This window comes from Chelonoidis abingdonii, chromosome 9 (genome assembly GCF_003597395.2).
Source record: "Chelonoidis abingdonii isolate Lonesome George chromosome 9, CheloAbing_2.0, whole genome shotgun sequence".
NCBI lineage: Eukaryota > Metazoa > Chordata > Testudines > Testudinidae > Chelonoidis > Chelonoidis abingdonii.
Genome location: NC_133777.1, coordinates 31,261,143 through 31,282,116, shown reverse-complemented (window position 1 = coordinate 31,282,116; position 20,974 = coordinate 31,261,143). Strand labels below are relative to the sequence as shown.

General features: G+C 48.9%; 1 protein-coding gene across 4 annotated transcripts; it reads left to right on the top strand.

Annotated features, from left to right (window-relative positions):
- The first annotated feature begins 491 nt into the window (after window positions 1-491).
- Window positions 492-20,497, top strand: LOC116820314 (protein PML-like). Of its 4 annotated transcripts, none has more exons than XM_032772664.2 (10): window positions 492-651; window positions 2,983-3,461; window positions 4,417-4,997; window positions 8,948-9,267; window positions 9,787-9,856; window positions 11,851-11,888; window positions 15,052-15,298; window positions 16,648-16,706; window positions 17,563-17,701; window positions 18,382-20,497. In XM_032772664.2, exons 2-10 carry the CDS (start codon window positions 2,986-2,988, stop codon window positions 19,152-19,154), a joined length of 2,703 nt encoding a protein of 900 aa, XP_032628555.1. In that variant the 5' UTR covers window positions 492-651; window positions 2,983-2,985; the 3' UTR covers window positions 19,155-20,497. The 4 variants fall into 4 exon arrangements, with proteins under 4 accessions (XP_032628555.1, XP_032628554.1, XP_032628556.1 ...); XM_032772663.2 differs by having other exon boundaries at window positions 509-651; window positions 18,385-20,497; XM_032772665.2 differs by lacking the exons at window positions 8,948-9,267; window positions 9,787-9,856 and having other exon boundaries at window positions 525-651.
- Window positions 20,498-20,974: the final 477 nt, after the last annotated feature.

The window sequence follows — 20,974 nt, the reverse complement described above, 5'->3', positions numbered from 1 at the left end:
CTACTTTCCGGACGTTTTATAATATGTAAAAAGTCCTCCCTGACAGCGATTAACAACTAAAAAGCCGGAGGTGTCCGGGAAAATACGGACATGTGGTAACCCTAGGAATCGGTCCACGTTAGCAGCTGTCCCGCCCACTCGCAGCGATGTATGGAGTGAGTGCTGCAGGCAGCTTGTCCAGCGGCACCTCCCTGTCTGCCAAAGGGGGCCTGGAACAAAAATGGGGTAGTGAATTAGGCCTCTTAATTGTAAGTTAAAGTCTTTTCTGAGAGGTTCAACCTCCCAAATGCTGATCAATGCACCCTAGAGCTTTGGAAAGCTCAGGCCTGGATCCAGACCCAACATGCATGGCCTCAGGGAGATGATAAGCCTGAGAAGCTTTTTCTCTGGGAGGGCCGGGTGTTCTCAGAATTATCACCAGAGGGCAGGGCAGGAGAAGGCTGCACAGGAAAAGAGACTCACTACAGGCCAGAAACAGGAAGAGAGGTTATTTTCCCTTCTCAGAAATCGAAACTTACGAGCCAGAACCTGCTGAAGCAGTTACTCAGCAGAGGAGTGCCCGGATCACGCAGGTACAGTTCTGATAGAAGCAGGGCCTCGTGGACTGTGGCTCTCTTGTCCCAGGTGAGCCCAGGCAGTCTACAGACACAGGTGAGCTTATTGTGATGGTCGGATCTTCTCCCTGAGGGACTGGCTGGTGTGTTTAGTGACTGAGACATTCTGCTACATGTAAAAGGAGAACGAGGAGCAGCAAGATGTGTAGGAGGCCTGGAGATGCCTGAGGACCCCACCTCCCCATTGCAGGTGGTACCGTGTCCAAGCCACATGGGAGCTTAGCATGACAGTAGTGACCATGTGGCAGGGGAAGTGACTGGGCAAAGGGGAAATAGGGCATCAAAGGGGGCAGGGAAAGTGAGAGACAACCTGGAAGTCGGGAGGTCTCACAGCTCTGTGGAGTCTCCTGCTTGCAGCTGGGGATTCTTGCCAGTTACCCAGCTCCGCCCAGGACTTTTGTAGGCTGCTTCTTCAGCATGCCCTTGAGAGGAAGGGTGGCCCAGTGGTTTGAGTGCTAGCCTGGGTGTATCAGGAGACTTGGGTTCTATTCCTGGTGCCCCACAAGTTCCCCATTGGACCTTGGCAAGTTGCTTGACAAAGCCCTGGCTGGGATGATTTAGTTGGGGATTGGTCCTGCTTTGAGCAGGGGGTTGGACTAGATGACCTCCTGAGGTCCCTTCCAACCCTGATATTCTATGACTCAGGCCCAGATCCTCAAAGGTAGGGAGGTGCCTAACTCCCATCGACTCTAGGGGGGTTTCAGAGCCTATTTGAGCATCTGTCATGATATAATTCCCCACTCTGAACCTTAGTGTCCAAAAGATGGGGTACCAGTATGAATTCCTCTAAGCTCAATTACCAGCTTAGTACTTGTAGCGCTGCCACCAACCAGGAATTCAAGTGTCTGGTACACTCTGGTCCCCCCAAAACCTTGCCCAGGGAACCCCAAGACCCAGATCTTCTGCGATCTTAACAACAAAGGAAAGTAACACTTTCCCCCACTGTTGCCCTCCCAGGCTTCCCTTTCCCGGCTTACCCTGGAAGATCACTGTGATTCAAACTCCTGAATCACAAAACAGAGAGGAAATTCACCTTTCTTCTCTCCCTTGGAGAGGAGACAGTAATCCTAACACAGAGAGCAATTTGTAGCCTTTTTCTCCCAGCTTCCCTCCCTTTCTCCCCACCAGTTCCACGGTGGTGAATCCAGAACCCAGTCCTCTGGGGTCTCACAACCAGAATAAACAAAAAAACCAATCAGGGCTTCTTAAGGACCCAAGCAACACTTTATGATAATTTAAGAAAGAGAAAAACAGTAAAATAATTATCTTTGTAAATTTAAAATGTAATAGGTACAGGGTCTTTCAGCTGTTACGACACTGCCGGTGAATACCCTCCCAGCCTAAGTATAACTAGACTAACAAATTAAATCCTTTAGCAAAATACAAGTGTTGAAACTCCTCCCAGCCAAATACACATTTGCACAATAAGAGAAACAAAACATAAGCCTAACTCGGCCTTATCTACCTTAACTCATTAACTCACCCTATTCTGACTTATAAGAGGCCTGTATTGGAGAGATTTGGAGCAGAAACCTGCTTGCACGTCTGGTTACCTCAGAACCCTAGAGAAGAACAACAACTAAATTCTAACAGCCCACACAGAAACTTCCCTCCCTCAAGATTTGAAAGTATCCTGTCCCCTGATTGGTCCTCTGGTCAGGTGACAGTCAGGCTTACTGAACTTGTTAACCCTTTACAGTCAAAAGAGATATAAAGTACTTCTGTTCTATTAACTTCTACTATTTGTTTATGACAGCATCTGTGTCACAGTTTCCGATCTGTAAAACGGGCCTAACTGATCCCCACCTCACCATTGTAAGAGTGAGTGCCTCAATGGTTATGAGGAATTGTGATAACAGGGGTGCAATAAGTACCTTAGAGAGATGGAACAAGGCTGGCGAGATGCATCTACAGTGGGGGAGGGAGCGTCAGCCCAGAGTCACTGAGCAGTACTCCCTCTTAGCCCTGCCAGAAGAGAGACAGCTTCATGGGGAGGGAGTAATGTACACCCTGGGGGGTGAAAAGTGAGGTGTGAGAGAGAAGGAGGGGAAGAGACAGATGTAGGAGAGGGAGGGGTTTCTTGGGATGGTACCCAGCTGAGAAAGTAAAAGATACTTTTCCTCTGTCTCCTCCATGCCATGCCCCTTATGCTGAGGCTGGGATAGGGGGTGACACAGGGTCACCTCACACCCCCCAAGAACATGTGACTTGCTCTGTGCTACCAAAGCAGCAGTGGGAAAGCACCCTTAATGGGGTCCTGGCCCATCAAGTTGCCTGCATATGGCATGTGTCGCCTCCCTCACTGGGCTGCAGAACAGAGCTGTACAGCACTGGTAACCCCAGGTCTCAATCTCTCTCCTTCCCAAAGGCAATGGAGGAAGAATTCCAGTTCCTGCTCTGCCAGGGATGCCAGAAAGAACTCAGAAATCCTAAGCTCCTGTCTTGCCTTCACACTTTGTGCACTGACTGCCTGGAAGAGAACAAGCCTGTTGGCCAGTGCCCCATCTGCCACCATCCCATCCCACAAGCCAGTGGGATCCCAGACCAGGACAACCTGCTGTTTGCCAATCTGCAGGCCAAGCTGAGCATCTACCAGAAGATCGTCCAAGGCAATGACCTGGTCTGTGACAACTGTCTGAAAGAGGGAGAGTTCTGGTGCTCTGACTGCAAGGAGTTCCTCTGTGTCAAGTGCTTTGAGACCCACCAGAGGTATCTAAAGCGAGAGAGCCATGAGGCCAAGGCGGTAAAGAATCTCAAGATGGGATCTGCCAAGGAGTTTCTTGATGGTTCCAGGAAGCTCAGTAACTTGTCCTGTCCCAATCCAACCCACGCAAACCAAATGCTGAGGTAACGTTCACAACCTGATCTTTTTTCCATGCAGTTGCACCCAAAGTCTGTTTCCAGGCCCAGCTTTCTTTTTCACATATAGGCAAAATAGTTCCTCAGCCCATCCTGGACTCCAGCTCCCAGCCCTGTGCCTTGGTCAGTCCTTCCTGCTTCAGGGCCTGTTGCAGGATTCTTCTGTCCGCTCTTAGCTGAGCATCACCTCCCACCGCTCTTATCTCAGAGGCTCCCATTCCCCAGCAGGTTCCCACTGCCTCCCCTCCAGGGGACTCGCTCTGCTCCTGCTCCCCCTTCCCTCTTGACAGCCTGGCTCTTCACAGCCCTAGCTGCTGCCCTGTATCTTAACTGGCCAAGCTGAGAGCACGTGTTCTAGCACAGGGCACTGGATCTGCATCGTTTAAAGGGGCCCACCACCCTGTGGCAGACACTGTTGGGTGACAAATCATATTGGGCCAGCTGGTGTCAATGGGCCTCACCTCTTTAACTGCAGTGGTTTACCCCAGATGGGATCTGGCCCATTTTCTTTAGCAAGCAGACGCAGATTGGCAAAGAGGAAGTCGGAGAGAGGAATGAGAATGTCAGTGCAGACATAGGAGGGGGAGGTGGCTGGGAATCAGGCAGTCTCTGTCCTAGTCAAGGAAGTTGCTGGGGAAGTGGGTTGCGGGAAGAGAAGGGATGTTCTGCCTGGGGAATGATCTGAACTCCTCAGCAGGGAGCAGTATAAGGAGGGAAGAAATGAAGGCCTTTATCTGAACAGTCAATTGAAACTCAGCACAGCCAGACATCCCAAGTCACTCATTGCTGGGTGTAATGGCTCTACTGTTGTTATCCTTGGCCACTTTCCCATACTTCCCTTAGACGAAGGAGAACTGGCACTGGGAAGGGGGTGATAAGGCCACCAGCAGAATGGGGTAAGAGTCATTTAAATGACTGCTCTAAATTGTATTTTCATCAACAGCATCTACTGCACAGAGTGCCAAAAACCGATCTGCTGCATCTGTGCCCTGCTGGACAGCTGGCACACAGGCAAGCACTGTGATATCAAGGTGGAAATCCAACAGAGGCAGCAGGAGCTGGGGAGCGTGAGTGAAGAGCTGAACAAGAAGGAGGAACTCTTCCAAGATGCCTATTGTAACCTGAAGAGAAAAGCTGACCATCTGTACCAGGTGAGGAATGAAACCCAGGAGCTGATCCAAAAGAGAGTTGAGCAGATGGTGCAGCTGATCCGAGAGAAGGAGCAGGAACTGCTGGAGATGGTGGAGAGGCTGCACCACCTGGGGAATGAGGAGCTGGAGGGGAAGCTGCAGCAGACAGAAGCTGTGCTCAAGAGGATGGGCGCCAGCAAGCAGCTGGTGGAGAAGATGCATCTCTATGCATCGGACCAGGAAGTGATGGACCTGCACTCCTTCATCAAGGGGTCACTGGAGGACCTCAGGAAGCTGCAGCCCCTGGCCGTGGGAGCCACTATCCAGGCTGGAGGCTTCGCCAAGTGTAAAGCCAGACTCCAGGCTCTGTTTGAAAGAGTGACTGGGGAGGGAGGTAAGACACTTTCACAAATCTGACACATGTCTGTGAGGTAGTGGTTGTGGACATGGTACCATCGTTATCTCTGGCTGCTGCCAGCATGGGATGGAGTGGGGCTGGTGACCCTGTCATGTGTGACTGCATGATGGAGCTTTTGATTGCTCTTTTAATGTTGTAAGTTGGGTGAGTCTGAAGAGTGAGTATGGAGCATATTGCCTCAGATAGTGTGTGTGTGTGTGAGAGAGAGAGAGAGAGAGAGAATAGAAGATGAGCATCAATTCTACAGCCTGTCTGGGAAATGCCCTGTCCTGTGTTATGCAGGTGACCAGACTAGATGATCATCATGGTCTCTTCTGGCCTATGAACTAGTGATCACTAAGGCTGGCAATTAATCGCAGTTAACTCATGCGATTAACTCAAAAAAAATTAATCATGATTTAAAAAAATTAATCGTGATTAATTGTGCTGTTAAACAATAGAATACCAACAGAAATTTATTAAATATTTTTGGATGTTTTTCTACATTTTCAAATATATTGTTTTCTGTTACAACACAGAATACAGTATACAGTGCTCACTTTATATTATTTTTATTACAAATATTTTCATTGTATGAATGATAAAAGAAATAATATTTTTAACTCACCTCTTACAAGTACAGTAATGCAATATCTTTATTGTGAAAGTGTAACTTACAAATGTAGATTTTTCATTTGTTACATAACTGCACTCAAAAGCAAAACAATGTAAAAGTTTAGAGTCTACAAGTCCACTCAGTCCTACTTCTTGTTCAGTGAATCGCTAAGACAAACAAGTTTGTGTACATTTATGAGAGATGCCGCTGCATGCTTTCTGATTTACAGTGTCACCTGAAAGTGAAAACGGGTATTTGCATGGCACTTTTGTAGCTGGCATTGCAAGGTATTTACGTTCTAAATATGCTAAACATTCATATATCCTTCATGCTTCGGTCACCATTCCAGAGGTCATGCTTCCATGCTGATGATGTTTGTTAAAAAAAAATAAAGTGTTAAATACATTTGTGACTGAACTCATTGGGGGAGAATTGTATGTCTCCTGTTCTGTTTTACCCCCCTTCTGCCATATATTTGATGTTATAGCAATCTCGGATGATGACCCCAACACATGTTCATTTTAAGAACACTTTCACAGCAGATTTGACAAAACGCGAAGAAGGTACCAATGTAGATTTCTAGAAATAGCTACAGCACTCAACCCACGATTTAAGAATCTGAAGTGCCATCAAAAATCTGAGAGGGATGAGGTGTGGAGCATGCTTTCAGAAGTCTTAAAAGAGCAACATTCAGATGTGGAAACTACAGAACCTGAAACACCAAAAAAGAAAACTCAGCCTTCTGCTGGTGGCACCTGACTCAAGTGATGAAAATGAACATGCGTTGGTCCACTCTGCTTTGGATCGTTATTGAGCAGAACCCATTACCACCATGGACGCATGTCCTCTGGAAGCATGGGGTTGAAGCATGAAGAGACATATGAATCTTTAGAGCATCTGGCACGTAAATATCTTGCGACACTAGCTACAACAGTGCCATACGAATGCCTGTTCTCACTTTCAGGTGACATTGTAAACAAGAAGCCGGCAGCCTTATCTCCTGCAAATTGTAACCGAACTTGTTTGTCTGAGTGATTGACTGAAGTAGGACTGAGTGGACTTGTAGGCTATAAAGCTTTGGTTTTGAACGCAGTTATTTTTGTATACATAATTCTACATTTGTAAGTTCAACTTTCATGATAAAGAGATTGCCTCTACAGTACTTATAATGGGGGAATTGAAAAATACTATTTTGTTTTTTTACAGTGCAAATATTTGTAATAAAAATAAAGTGAGCACTATATACTTTGTATTGTGTTGTAATTGAAATCGATATATTTGAAAATGTAGAAAACATCCAAAAATATTTAAATGGTATTCTATTATTTATTGGTGTGATTAATGGTGATTAAATTTTTTAATCGCTTGACAGCCCTGGTGATCACCCAGTTTCCCCACACCATCGACGTTATCTGCTTACCATGATCATTCACTAGAGTGGGCTGAATGGTAAAAGAAAGGATTTGCCAATATGTCCTCTAACCCAAACATCAAGCTGCATTCACTGGCTGGTGAGGGCGCATTATCTGTGAGCATCTGAAAAATAGCTGGGTGTTTGACAGCCCTGAACTTTCACTCTAATGAACTGTTGTCTGAAAAACAGTGCTGGAAAGAGGGAAATTCCTTACTTGTTATACTCAGTTATCCAGTCAGGGAGTGAAAAGGGTTAGGTGACAAATCATACGGCAAGAATCATGAACAGTGACTAGTCAAAGTGAAACATTGGTGAACAATCCTTGATCTGAAATGTGTTTTGTCCAGACTCTTCAGTGAGTACTGATAATAGCAAAGACACAGCTGGTTCTGGAATGACTTGCTAAGCAAAAACAAGGGTTAAGGCCGGAGTTTCCAGGCGTGAGTGCTCTCCTTTGGCTGCACTGAATGTGATGCTTGTTTTCAAGATGTCAGTTTGGCTGTATAAGGGTTTCAGAAAATACACACTGAACACTGCCCATTAGGGATGGGTCTTGGCCCCTCTCCAGGGGCGTGTGTGCAACTCACTGGTAGGTGGGTGTGACAAAGCCTCTGTCTATGTCCGGTGCACAGGAGATGTCTGTTACAGCTCCAGTTAGTGAACTCATGCGTTTAGCTCTGGCCAGAGCCGCTCAGAGGATTCAGGGGGCCTGGGGTGTTCGGCGGTGGGGAGCCCCCGCTTTGGCGGCAATTTGACGACAGGGGGTCCTTCTGCTCTGGGACCCCCAGCCGAAGTGCCCGAAGACTCACGGCGGGGGGCCCCCGCCACCAAATTGCCGCCAAAGACCCGGAGCGGAAGAAGCTCTGGGAGCCTGGGCCCCGCGAGAGTTTTCCACGGCCCCTGGAGCGAGTGAAGGACCCCGCTCTAGGGGCCCCGAAAAACTCTCATGGGGGCCCCTGCGGGGCCTGGGGCAAATAGCCTCACTTGCGTCCCCCCTCCACTCCCCGGTCTGGGTGGCCCTGGCAGTTCCTGGTTCAATCCCAATGTGTTGGTCAAGATAAAAGCAGTCACAAGTGTTCAAAAGGAGACAGTCTGGCCAGGAAGTAGTAGCCACCTGGGGTATGGGCAGCAGCAGGGTTGCTACTAGACATAGCCACTTCACCATATGATGAAAGAAGAGTGTACTAGGGGGAGAGACCTACCCGCTTGGATGGGCAGGAAGGGAGGCACATAGCGATGAAACATATGTAGGCAGACAGCACAGTGGTGGACCCTGGTGTAAAGGAACAACTGGGCTTGAATTACATGCACTGTCGTGTCTCATGCTCCGCATGGGAGCTGTGCACTGCTACCTCAACCTTCATGAGCAGTAGCACTGATGATTAGATGCTAGCCTTGGAGTCTGAATGAAGCAGCGTAGCTGTGCAGCAGATGGCACTAGCTCTGAGGCAGACATGCAGCATCACTGAAATAAATGTGGCGTGTGTGGTGGTCTGTCGTGGGCTAGCTGGTCGGGGGCACAGGGGCTCAATGTCTCCACCCAGGATTTGGCTTTGCTGGAGGGCATGCTTTGAGACACCATAGTGGGCATTGAGAGATTGGGCATCATTGGCATAGCTTGCAACTCTGTTCATCCTTCCTCCTGGGGTCCATGGCACAGAGCTGGGGACAGGCATTTCAAGGAGGTCCTCAGAAGACCCCTACTGTAGCCAACTGGAAAGAGACTGCCCTAGATGGCTGGGGTTTCCAGTAAAGAATCTCCATCCCATCTATTCTCCTCCCCCATCTACAGTGTTACCACCTGTGCGAGCAGGCGCCCGTGAACCCTACGATCTGCTCTGTTGACTTGGTCACTGGTCCCATGGAGCAGGCAGCCCTTCAGCTCCTGATTCTCCCTCCTATGTCCCCCTCCCACAGGTACCTCTGCTCCCCAATGTGCCCCCCCGTCGGAGGACAAGAACACTGTGACACTCAGCCTTGAGCCTCTGCATCCTCCAGAGGCTTCCCACCAGCGGAGACACCTCCCTGCCAATGACAGTGAAGGGCTGTTCTCCCATGAGGACCTCATGTGTTCCCCCAGCTCCCAGACTGAGCCCTGCCCACCCGAGGATGGAGGAGGAGATGTCTGTCCAGCTAACTGGGGTGATGGCTCTCCAGTGCTACAAATCACTCCACCAGCCCAGGCACGAAGGAATGGGGAGGAGGAGAACGCCTTCAGGCAGCTCACAAGTGCTGAGGTGGAAATCCCGAGTGTCCTTGGGGGGATACGGGGCCCTCTGGCCTCCAAGCATGGGGATTTAGCAGCCTGGTCCAGGGCCAGTGTGAGCCAGGCAGACAGCCTCCTGGTGTTAGGAAGCAGCATCCTGACAGGACAGCAAAGCACAAACAGGCACATGCTGTCTATGTTGCGTGGGGTCACGTCCATCTCCCACTCCCTCCACACCCTCACCTCGGCCTTGATCCCCTTTCTGCAGGAGACCACTAGCTGGTGGCAAGCCATGCAGCAGCCTCCTCCAGTCCCTCCGGGCCCAGGGAGCCCATTCCTCCCTGAGACCATGGGCTTGTCAGTGCCATTATTGCCCTCCATCCTGCTGGACCTGTTCCTTCCTGACACCCCCGAGGGCAATGTCCCCCTGCTCCCAGCAGCACCCATTGCTCATCGCTCCAGCAGCCACTCCATCTCCCCTCCTCCCCAGGCATCTACCTCCTCCACCATACCACCTGTCCAACCCCAGCCTTTTCACTCCCACAAACAGGCAGGAGAGAGGGCCAGGACAGGAGATGGGGCCAGGACAGGAACCGGTGCATCGATGGATCATGGCAGAGGCAAGTGATGCAAGCGCAGAAGCCAGGGCCTGACTACAGCCGCTTCCAAAAAGAGGAAGCATTAATGTTCCCCTTGCTGGTCCTCTTGATTTCCTGGTGCTTTGATAATTACCAGAGTTGGATGCTGCATGTTTCCTTTCCCCTTATGTCCCTGAAAAGCGAGTGTCACTAAGGAGAAAGGATGGCCTTGTGTATAAGGAAGACTAAGGTGACCTGGGCTCAGTTCTCTGGGTGAGCCCGGGCATTGCATTCCATCTCTCCGTGCCTCCGTTCCGCAGTACAGAGGGGATAACAGCACTGTGTGTATCAGTCTTTTGGGGCAGAGATGGTCATACACCATGTGTTTGTACAGCACCTAGCATTAAGGGGCCTCTGCATAACACTAGTACTACAATGACATCATCTCAGTGTTCTGCTGGAATCAGCTTCTGTGCCAGTATCCGAGTTACAATGGAGTGTGAGCAAAACCTCTCCTTAGATTACTGCAGGAATCAGAATAGTCATCTCATCAAAAAGCTGTGAGGGAAATAACTGTTCTTGACCCTAGAAGAGAGGTGGCAGCCAAGGCCTAGCACATGCAGCCACCAGCCCCTGGGGCAGGAGTGACAGATGGACACAGCAGGTCAACCCCCAAACCCATTGGGCTGCCTCATCCTGGTGGATTGTCTAGTCAGGCTGGAAGCTGTTCAGACCAGCACTGTTTCTCATTATGTGTCTGCATAGCATGCAGCAAATACCCCTGACAGGTTCCTGAGGCTCTGTCTGTCACCCTTGTATAGCCTGGCAGGCCAGTGAAGTCCTGCTGGATTGAACTGTAGGTGTGTCTCTGCATCCGGGGGACCATTATGGTCATCTAGTCCAACCTGCCTGTATAACACAGGTCAGTGAACCCACCTGGGGTCCTGCAGAAAACCCAAAGCTTATGGTTGATCTGAAGTGTATGTTTTAGACAGACATCCATCCAGTCTCAGTGTAAAGACTTCATGGCATGAGAATCCACTGTCTCCTTTGGTAAGTTCTTCCAGTGGTCAGTTACCCTCCCTGTTAAAATCTGCCCCTTATCTCTAGGCTGGGTTAGTGCACCATTAGCTTCTGGCCATTGGACTTTTGGATTCCCCTTCACCCTCCGCACCTCCTCCTCTCCTCCTTTGTGTGCCTCAGCAGCCTCTTGTGGCCTTGAGAGAAGGGCCATATGGCTCCTTCCCCTCAGGGCCTCACTGCTTGATGAGGAAGTTCCCCCTTCCCTTACACCTAGCCCCATCTATTCCTCTCTCATGAGTTCCCTAGTACATGTCTGCATGTGTGAGTGCATGAGGATGTGTGTTCTCTCTGCCTGCCCCTCCCAGGTCCCGTGTGCAGCCCCGATCCTGCAGTGTGTTAACTGGGCCTTGTGAGCAGTGAGTAGGCTGCTCTGCTGGTGTGCAATGGCTGCTTAGTCCAGGGAGCAGCTGTGTGAGCCGAGTGGATTAAGTGGTGCCAGCTGACTCAGTCAGAGCAGCAGCACATGTTCAGGCATGTAGGACAGTTGCTAGGGCTTTTGAATAATGGCAGCTGATGTGCCATGGCCATTCATCCCATGCAGCTCCAGTGTACTGCAAATTTGAGTCCTGTCCTTGGCAGCTTTCTGAGAATGGGTTGTGCATATTAGTTGCTCTCTGGCTGCATTCTTCAGGGGCTCCTACCAGCAATTTTGGAAGGCAGCTTTGCCTAGTAAATAGACCACTGGACTAGGATTCAAGAGACCTGGGCTCTGTTACTGGCCCTTCCCCAAGTCTGCTGGGTGATCTTGAACAAATCACGTCACCACTCTGTGCCTCAGTTTCCCCATCTTTAAAACAGGGAGAATGACGCTTCTTTTGCAAAGCTCTTTGAGATGTACTACTGAAAAATGTTACATTAGAGCTAGGTTTTGTTATTAGCCAGAACTGCTGTTCCCATGTATGTCAATGGTGGTTTGGCCAGTTACTTAACTCATTCTTTTCTGTTCTTTCTAGAAGCTGCCCCAGCTGGATTCACGGATAATTTCAGCAAGGTAAGACAGTTTTGTGCTTGTTCTGACAGAGGTGGGGATCAGCACATGCAGCATTCCCTGCACCTGTGGCAGGAATCCAAGCTCAGTTCCCAGGCTCATTGGCTGGAATGGAGAGCTGGTTGATATACATGCTCCTCTTGCCCCGTCTTGTTTTTAAAAAAACAGCAATTTTAATCTAAGGTCCTATTGTTCCGTCAGTTCCATCCTTTTGCTCTGCCTCAAGGTTTGATCGCACATATATACTGGTGGACACGTGAGCCAATAAAAATATTAATCTCTAGTTCTTATTCTCAGGAGGTTGGTTGGGTGAACCGGGCTGACAGCACCATCCAATGATGTTCCAGGATATAGCACCCAATAGTTGGGGTTCTAGGTGCTGCTTTGTTTCATGGGGTTATTGCCCCATGGTGAGATCCCAAGGGGCCACTTCGCCTTGTGGAGATATTGCCTTGGTGGGAATCCAGGGGACTGCTTCAACTCGTGGCGTTATTACCCTGTGGTGAGAGTCCAACGCGCCACTTCAGCTCACAGCCTTATCACCCCGTGGCTGGGAGTACATGGGCACTCTTCGCCTTGTGGCGTAATGGCCCTATGGTGAGAATCCAAGGGACCGCTTTGCTTCATGGCATTATCGCCCTGTGGTAAAAGTCCAAGGGACCGTTTCGCCTCGTGGTGTTATCACCCTGTGGTGAGAGTCCAAGGGGATGCTTCGCCTTGTGTCGTTATCGCTTTGTGGTGATAGTAGAAGGGGCTGCTTTGCCTTGCACAGTTGTCACTCTGTGGCTGGGAGTCCAAGGGGCCGGTTCGCCTTGTGGTGGTATCAATCCGTGGCTGGGAGTCCAAGGAGATGCTTTGCCTCGTGGTATAATCGCTCTGTGGTGAGAGTCCTAGGGACTGCTTCGCTTCGCAGAGTTATCATGCCATGGCTGGAAGTCCAAAAGGGTGCTTCGCCTTGCGGCGTTATTGCCCTGTGGTGGGAGTCCAAGGGTCCGCTTCATCTCATGGCGTTATTGCCGCATGGTGAGAGCCAAGAGGACATTTTGCTTCACAGAGTGATAGCATCATAGTGAAAGTATGAGGGGCCGCTTCACCGTGTAGCGTTATCCACCTGTGGCTCGGAGTTCAAGGAGCCACTTCACAGCATTATCGCCCATGGTGAGAGCCAAGAGAATGCTTCGTCTCACAGAGTCATCACCCCTGAGTGAGAGTCCAAGGGGCCACTTCAGCTCATGTGATTATAACCCCGTGGCTTGAAGTCCAATGGGCCGCTTCACCTCACAGCATTACCACACTGTGGTGGAAGACCAAGGGTCCACTTCCCTTCACAGCGTTATCACCCTGTGGTGAGAGTCCTAGGGGCTGCGTCGCCTTGTGGCGTTATCACCCTGTGGTGAGAGTCCTAGAGGCTGGTTCGCCTCATAGAGTCATCGCCCCTTGGTGAGAGTCCAAGGGGCTGCTTCGCCTTACGGAGTTATCTCGCCGTGGCTGGGAGTCCAAGGGGCTGCTTCGCCTCACAGCATTGTTGCCCTGTGGTGAGAGTCCAAGGGCCCGCTTCACCTTGCGGCGTTATCGCCGTGTTGTGAGAGTCCGAGGAGCCTCTTTTCCTCGTGACTTTATCGCCGTGTGGTGAGAGTCTGGAGGGTAAGGGAACTAGGGCCCACCCTACTCCATCATGTTCTGACCCGGGGCCCTTTAGAACCAGGTAGCCTAGCACAGAGCTCAGGCCCAATATCTCTAAGATCATACCCTGGGTTGCTTCCTGCCCTCATCTCATTTCCTCCGGCATCATCTCCAGGGTCGTGTGTGGGGTATCTCTTGTGATTGCACTGGTCCATCTGGGGCAGCTCCTCTGCCGGTAATAGCAAGTTATCCCCTTTGGTTCCCATGGCGACTGACTAGGAGGCTTGGCCCCAGCAGCTGGGAGTCCTGGCAGCTTGCTGGGAAGAGACTGCAGCACACAGCTGCTCTCCTCAGTGAGCCCAGACTGTGTTGTGCTGCTCCCTTTTGAACACTCTCTCTACTGGGAGCATACCCAGAAAAGGCAAGGGGGTGTGACGTCTTGGGCCCAAAGCAGATTGTTAACCCTCACCTCGCCAGTGTGGGGTTGATACACCCTGTCAGACTTATCTAGCACTTGTCATCAGTAGATCTCAAAGAACTTTACAAAGAAGATCAGTAGCATTATCACCAATGGGATTGCTGATGTGAGTAAGAACTCACCAACATGAGGAAAGGCTGCAGAGCCTAGCCTTCACTGTCCTTCTTGCCCTTCCCATGCCACTCCTAACCCTGCCACCTTACATGGTAGGGTGTAGGAAAGACATTGAGCCTTGAGGCATCAAAACACAGGCCATGTAAATATTCCAGATTCTAATGTTAGCAAATGCTCGGGATGTACAGGTGCATATGAACGGTTCCCTAATTGATACTTGGCAAGGGGATTTTTTTGTGTCTTTGGCTCTTTACTCAACATATGTAATATAAAGGAAGCACATGGGTATAGTGGCTCCAAATGAGCATGTTTACTAGACATCTCGGCCTCCCTATGTATATAGGCCGCTGTTCTGACAGGGTCCTGGTGGCTTCAGAAGCACAGAAGAAAGTGAGGGTCACTAATGGGCTCACAAACTATTTAAGGGGATGGGAGAATAGGAGATGTATTGGGGTGCTGGGAGGATGAAGTGACTTGCTGAGAACAGAGACAGAGCGAGTAAGCAGATGTAAGTTCTCCTTATGTCAGAATTTCCTGATGAGGGTTTAAATTGCCAACTTCAGTTTCAATTAACAAAGTTATTTGTACTGAATTACCTTGGGTTTTTTTTCCCCAAAGAGAAAAAAATAATGATACTATCACTGACTATGACTTGGGTGCTGCTCCCTTCTCTATCCACTGGCGAGTGGAGGCTGAAGGAGCCACCCATTTTCCACATTTCTGGGGTCATCTCCAAGAACTGAGAGCATCCACTGCTGTCTGTCCATCCATCCACCATCTATTGTTATGGTATGTCAAGGCCTTTCCTATTATGTGTGCCAAACTGTGTAAAATGTGTATGTCTAGCCTCCACATTAAGTAACCTAGAGCCACGCCATCTCCAAAGACTCTTTCAAACATATTCCCAAGCAGAAAACAATGAGCTGTCAAGGATCTGTTTCCATTGTTTAGGCCCCGTCGTTGTCTTTACCAGTGAAGAGGAAAGGAGTCGAAACCGAGGCCCCTGCGAAGGTGATCAAGACTGAAGCTGATGCAGGCAAATGGGAGCAATCAGCAAGGAAGCACCAGCAGAATTTGCTGGAACAACCAGGGACCAGCTCGTCAACATCAAGCAGCTCTTCTTGTGTGACGGACAGCTTCAGTGCAGCCAGAGTAGCTGACTTGCTGGAAAATAACAGCTACAAACTATGTGAGCCAGGTAGGCAGAGATGATCACTTTGACCATCTACATCAGTGAATTCACAAAGAGATTCCTGAAATAAATGTGGGCCTTGTGAGACCTCATCTGGAGTACTGTGTGCAGTTGTGGTCTCCCAGGTTTAAGAAAGATGAATTCAGACTGGAACAAGTGCAGAGAAGGGCTACTAGGATGATGCTAGGAATGGAAAACCCACCTTATGAGAGGAGACTCAAAGAGCTGGTCTTGTTTAACCTAACCAAAAGGGGAGGGAGGGAGATATGATTGCTTTTGATAAATACATCAATAGGAATAAATACCAGGGAGGGAGAGGAGTTATTTAAGTTGAGGGCCAATGTGGGCACAAGAACAAATGAATATAAACTGGCCAACAATAAATTTAGGCTTGAAATTAGATAAAGGTTTCTAACCAACAGAGGAATGAAATTTTGGAACAGCCTTCCAAGAGGACAAGTAGGGGCAAAAAACATAACTGGCTTCGAGACTGAGCTTGATAAGTTTATGAAGGGGATGGTATGATGGGACTGCCTACAATGGCATGTAACTGATATGCGACTGCTAGCAGCAAATATCTCCAATGGCTGGTGATGGGACATTAGATGGGGCGGGCTCTCAGTTATTACCGAGAATTCTTTCCCAGGTATCTGCCTCATGAGTCTTGCTGACATGGTCAGGGTCTAACTGATTGCCATATTTGGGATCAGGAAGGAATTTTCCCCAGATCAGATTGGCCGAGACCCTGTTGATTTTTCGTCTTCCTCTGCAGCATGGGGAACAGTCACTTGCAGGTTTAAACTTGTGTAAATGGTGGATTCTCTGTAACTTGAAGTCTATAAATCATGATTTGAGGGCTTCAGTAACTCAGCAAAAGGTTAGGGGTCTATTACAGGAGTCGGCGGGTGAGATTCTGTGCCTTGCAATGTGCAGGAGGTCAGACTTGATGACCATGATGGTCCCTTCTGACCTTAAAGTCTGAGTCTATTAGAGCAGGGAAAAACTTCCATAGAAAGAGAGATTGAAAAGATCAGGACTCTTCACCTTAGAGAGGAGATGAATGAGAGGGGATATGACACAGACATACATGGGATGGAGAAAGTAGATGGGGGCTGCTATTCACCCCTTCTCATAATACCAGAACAAGGGGACAGTCAGGGGAGTTAGAAGCAGCAAAATTTAAATCCATGTAAATATTCAGTCTTTCTTTTGAATCCTGCTAAGATCTTGGTTTCAATCATCTCCTCTGGCAGTGAGTTCCACAGGCTAATTGTACATCATGTGAAAAAGGAAGGTCACCTATCACACACACCAATCCCCTTCAGGGGTCTGATGTGCCTTTTCATCTCTTGCAGATGATTCCACAGGTTGTTTGGACAGCTCTGAAGAGGATGACAGTGATGAAGAGTCAACAGTGAGTGCAGCATAATGCTCAACAGCACCTATGGCATCACAGCATCCAGGGCAGATGCTGGGAGATTGAGAGCAACCTCCAGTATGACCTGTCTCAGCTGGAACATACTGTCTGAATATGTGATGTAGGGTGCTCAGCATTTAGACTGATTTTTCAAAGGAGATTTGATGCCCCTGGCCAGGTTGTTAAAAGTATTTAAGCACCTAACAATGCAGAGAGGCACGTAATGGGATTTACCAAAGCACTTAAGGGTTTGTCTTCCCTGCAGAGTTAACCTGGGCTCTTCCCTTGGTGTTGCCCCAACCCCTAGCCTGTCCTTTACACCCAGGACAGTGCTTTACACCCAGGCTAGCTTGCCCAGCTTGGGGGTGGGGGTGGGGGTAGAGCCCAGGTGTTGCTTTCACTGAGGTGGGTAACCTGTCTGTTTTGCAGTGAGGATGCAGCTAAACCACTCTGCTGCTGATAGTCCTCCACTGCCTTCCCACAATCCCCTTGTGCCCAGAAGGATAAAGGAAGTCTCCCCCAGTTCTCTGGGAAGAATCATAGATCAGCTTAGCTCACTGCTGTGTTAAGAACCATCGGTCCCACAGCCCTAGGGACACATACGGGAAAGCACAGCACCCATGACCACTCAGTAACCCAGACAGGACTTTGCTGCTCACATCCGGGCTAGGCTAACCCAGGAGCTCAGCCCCGGGTGCCGATCATCCGAATGAACTCTGCAGCGAAGACAGAGTCTTAGTAAGTTTGCAGTGCCTCAGTGCATCCTGGGGGAACTAGAGGGCATGAGTTTCCAGAGCTGTTGCTCTGGCATCTTTAGGAGCTTTTGACAACAAGTCAGCATTTCTTTCTCCAGGACTCTAGTCTGCCAGACAACATCAACAGCGTCAGTTGTGAGAGCAGCGAGGGAGACCTCCTGGCCTTTCCTGCCAGCAGCCCGAGGGAACTCGACATGAGACAAGCATCACTGCTCTTCTTCGACCTCAAGTTCTTGAGTAAGATCCTGAGATTGTGAATCCTTCCTGCAAATCATTGGGGCAAGATCACTGCACTTAGCAACAGCCCTATTGGGGGAGAGAGGGGCAGGCCAGATGTCATGGGGCTTCCTGGTCATGCTGGGGAAAGTATAATCTGCCATGTCCCCATGAGGGTGCAATATGCTCCCCAGCATGGCGAGGCAGCTCTGCCATTGGGAGGAGCACCAAGTCCATGAGGACATGAATATTTTTATGTAAGAATGGTCAGGTGCAAGTGGCCAGTGCACCTTCTACATGGTCATGCAGGGCTCTAGGTTAATGGCCACAGGACTTCCTGGAGCAGCCATTCCCTTTCAGAAGTGACACATTTGAGGGAGGAAGCACCTGCTTTTCAAGCACCTCAGATGCCCCATCATAGCAGTGTCAGAGAGACACTTTTCCCCTCTCCCAGGAACATGATGCTACAGAGATAGCAGTTGATACTGTAAATGGGAAAAGTTAGCTGAAGCATCCCTGATGCAGCAAGCTATAGTTGGATGTCAGACATTGATGACCTGCTTGGGGAAGGCTGTAAGGAGAATTGGAATGGGCCAGATCCCCAGGAGCTGTTAATTGCTATTGAAGTCCATAGTTATACCAGGTGAGGAGCTCACTCAATGTTCTAGTTTCCCTCGACTAATTCTGTCTTTCACTCCCAGCAGTGAATACGATCCTTCAGCTGGCTGTGGTGGACGGAGAAAAGAGCTTTACCGTCTTGATTCAGCCGCTGACATCTTTGCCTGGCTTGATCTCAAAAGGCAGCGTCTGTGAGATTGGTGTGAAGACCTTATTCCGCTGCCTCTGCTCTGTCCACAAACCCATTTTAGTAGGGTATGACCTCTGGTCACCAGCCCTTCCTGTCCTGTTTCAATCCCTTGATCTCCTTAGCAAGAAAGAGGAGTTTAGTGCAGCTGTCTTTGGTTTCCTGGACATCTTGCCCCTGATTAAAGAGAAGATCCCTAAGGCTGGGAGTTACAAACTGAAGAACCTGGCCAACACTTACATTTGGCGGCAGCTCAGTGATAACAGCCCCCTGGATAATGCAAAGGCCCTAAGGGATCTGTGCACAGTTCTGGAGGTTGATCCAATGGAGGACCCAAGGCCTGTGGTCACCTGCTCTAATCTGGAATGTTATGCTTCCCTTCAGCCATTGCTGAATAAGAAACTTCTCAGTAAGCCTTCGGTGCAGATGCTGTCCATGCACAATGTGAGCCTTTCCAAGCTCCACACCTTATACCTGATGGACCCTGAGAAAGGGCTGCAGAAGTTCTGCAGGTTCTTCAATTCTCGGCTGCAGAGCTCTGAGAAGAAAATCCGAAAGCTAAGTAAGATCAAAGCCCATTTCCAGAGCCCACAGCCATCAGCTGGGCACCAAGCAGCAGCAGCAGCAAATGAACTGCCACGAGCGATAAAGAGTGAGCCAGACTACTGACGTACATCTACAGCTCAGACAAATATATCTGTGTATGGCACCTCAGGTATGAGGCTGAGCAGCAACATTCAGCTCTCAGGTCCAGACTCCACCAGAATTCAAGAAGTTTAGATTCACCATTTTCAGTTTGGCCCATTATTTAGAGCAGGGCCTGTTAAAAGCTCACATCTAGATCTAAACTATGAATTTCAGGGATGCTTGGATCAGGTGTTCAGAGGGGGGAGTGGAGCTCTCCTCCCACCCTCCATTTGTATTTATTTCATGTACAAAACTTTGTTAAGGTGAAGTGCTTAGGACAGTAGCCTAGGGAAACATGGGTTCAAGTCCCTGCTCCACCACAGACCTCCTGTGTGACCTGGAGCAAGTCATGCAGCCACTCTCTGCCTTAGTTTCCCATCTGCACAATAGGGAAAATAGCCCTGCCCTGCCTCGCTGGAATGTTAGGAGGCAGTGGTTATATCCTATGGGACCAAATAAGTACCCAAGATAGACCGCAATCAGGATTGCAGAGCCATATCAGTGGCTTGAGGACATACTGCCTGTCAGGAATATTAAAGTCCCTCAAGCATTAAACCCCCCAATGATGCAGAGTTAAGGGTGCTACTCTGAGGAGGACTTCTGGTAGTAATAACACTGCAATCTGACCATACATGGTTTCCACCAGTGCTGCCATCAATGGAGCTGCACCAGTAGTTGTGGAACCTAATTTTCCTAGTGCAGACAAGGCCTGTGTTACCTGATATATCCATTTCCTCCCTTCTGCTTGGTGTACAGCCCAGATCCTCAAAAGTGTGTAGGCACATAACTCCATTGAGAGTCAGGCACCTAAATACTTTTGAGAATCTGGACCTACATGACTAGAGGGAGGACTCTTGTCTGTCCAGCCAGTACTTCCTTGTATTTATCATCACCATCAGCCTGGAGATTAAGCAACTTTTGTACAATTATATGCACAAGAATTGCCTATGTGATTGATTCAGGGGGCTGGACTCGATGACTTTTCACTGTCCTTTTAGTCTTACATGTCTATGATTGTGTCAGCAGCATGCAGGGCAAGGGGAATTTTAATTATAATAAAATGAAATGTCGTTGCTCCCTTCTAGAAGTGTGGCGTAGATCCTCAAAGATATGGCACCTAACTCACGTTGATTTCATGCAAGGTAGGAGCTTAAATATCTTGGAGGATCTGGACCACTGTCCTTTTTGTATTTTCCTACTTACCCTGCAAATTTCCTGCTACTTTCCAATGTAGATTGCAAATTCCTTGGGGCAGAGAATCCATTGTCATTGGTGTTTGTAAAGAGCTATGTAAGAAAGAAATAAAATTCATAATTTGATATGAATCCAAAGTTGTTCTCTCTTGACCCATGCTGACCACACTTCCTTAATATCCTCTTGCGAAGGACCCTACCTTGGGTTTTGGGGTAAATCATGCACACCTACCCTCTGCTTGCCACATGCACACAAAACCATCAGGATACTGGTGCACGTGGACAGGGGCTATGAGAGCAGGACTGTCATGGTATAATTCCCCACTCTGAACCTTAGCGTCCAAAAGATGGGGTACCAGCATGAATTCCTCTAAGCTCAATTACCAGCTTAGTACTTGTAGCGCTGCCACCAACCAGGAATTCCAGTGCCTGGTACACTCTGGTCAAACTTTTAATTAAAGAGAGAAAAACAGTAAAAATTATCTTTGTAAATTTAAGATGGATTAGGTACAGGGTTTTCAGCTATAGACACTGGGAATACCCTCCCAGCCTAATATACAAATTACAAATCTTTTCTTAGTACAAATTAAAATTTCCTTTCAGCAAATA

Bases quoted from the DNA above. Each gene is read 5' to 3' on its own strand.
- LOC116820314 (XM_032772664.2), top strand. From the start codon at position 2,986: ATGGAGGAAGAATTCCAGTTCCTGCTCTGCCAGGGATGCCAGAAAGAA. The intron at 3,462-4,416 runs GTAACGTTCACA...TTTCATCAACAG, and splicing joins CACGCAAACCAAATGCTGAG to CATCTACTGCACAGAGTGCC. The intron at 4,998-8,947 runs GTAAGACACTTT...CCCCTCCCACAG, and splicing joins AAGAGTGACTGGGGAGGGAG to GTACCTCTGCTCCCCAATGT.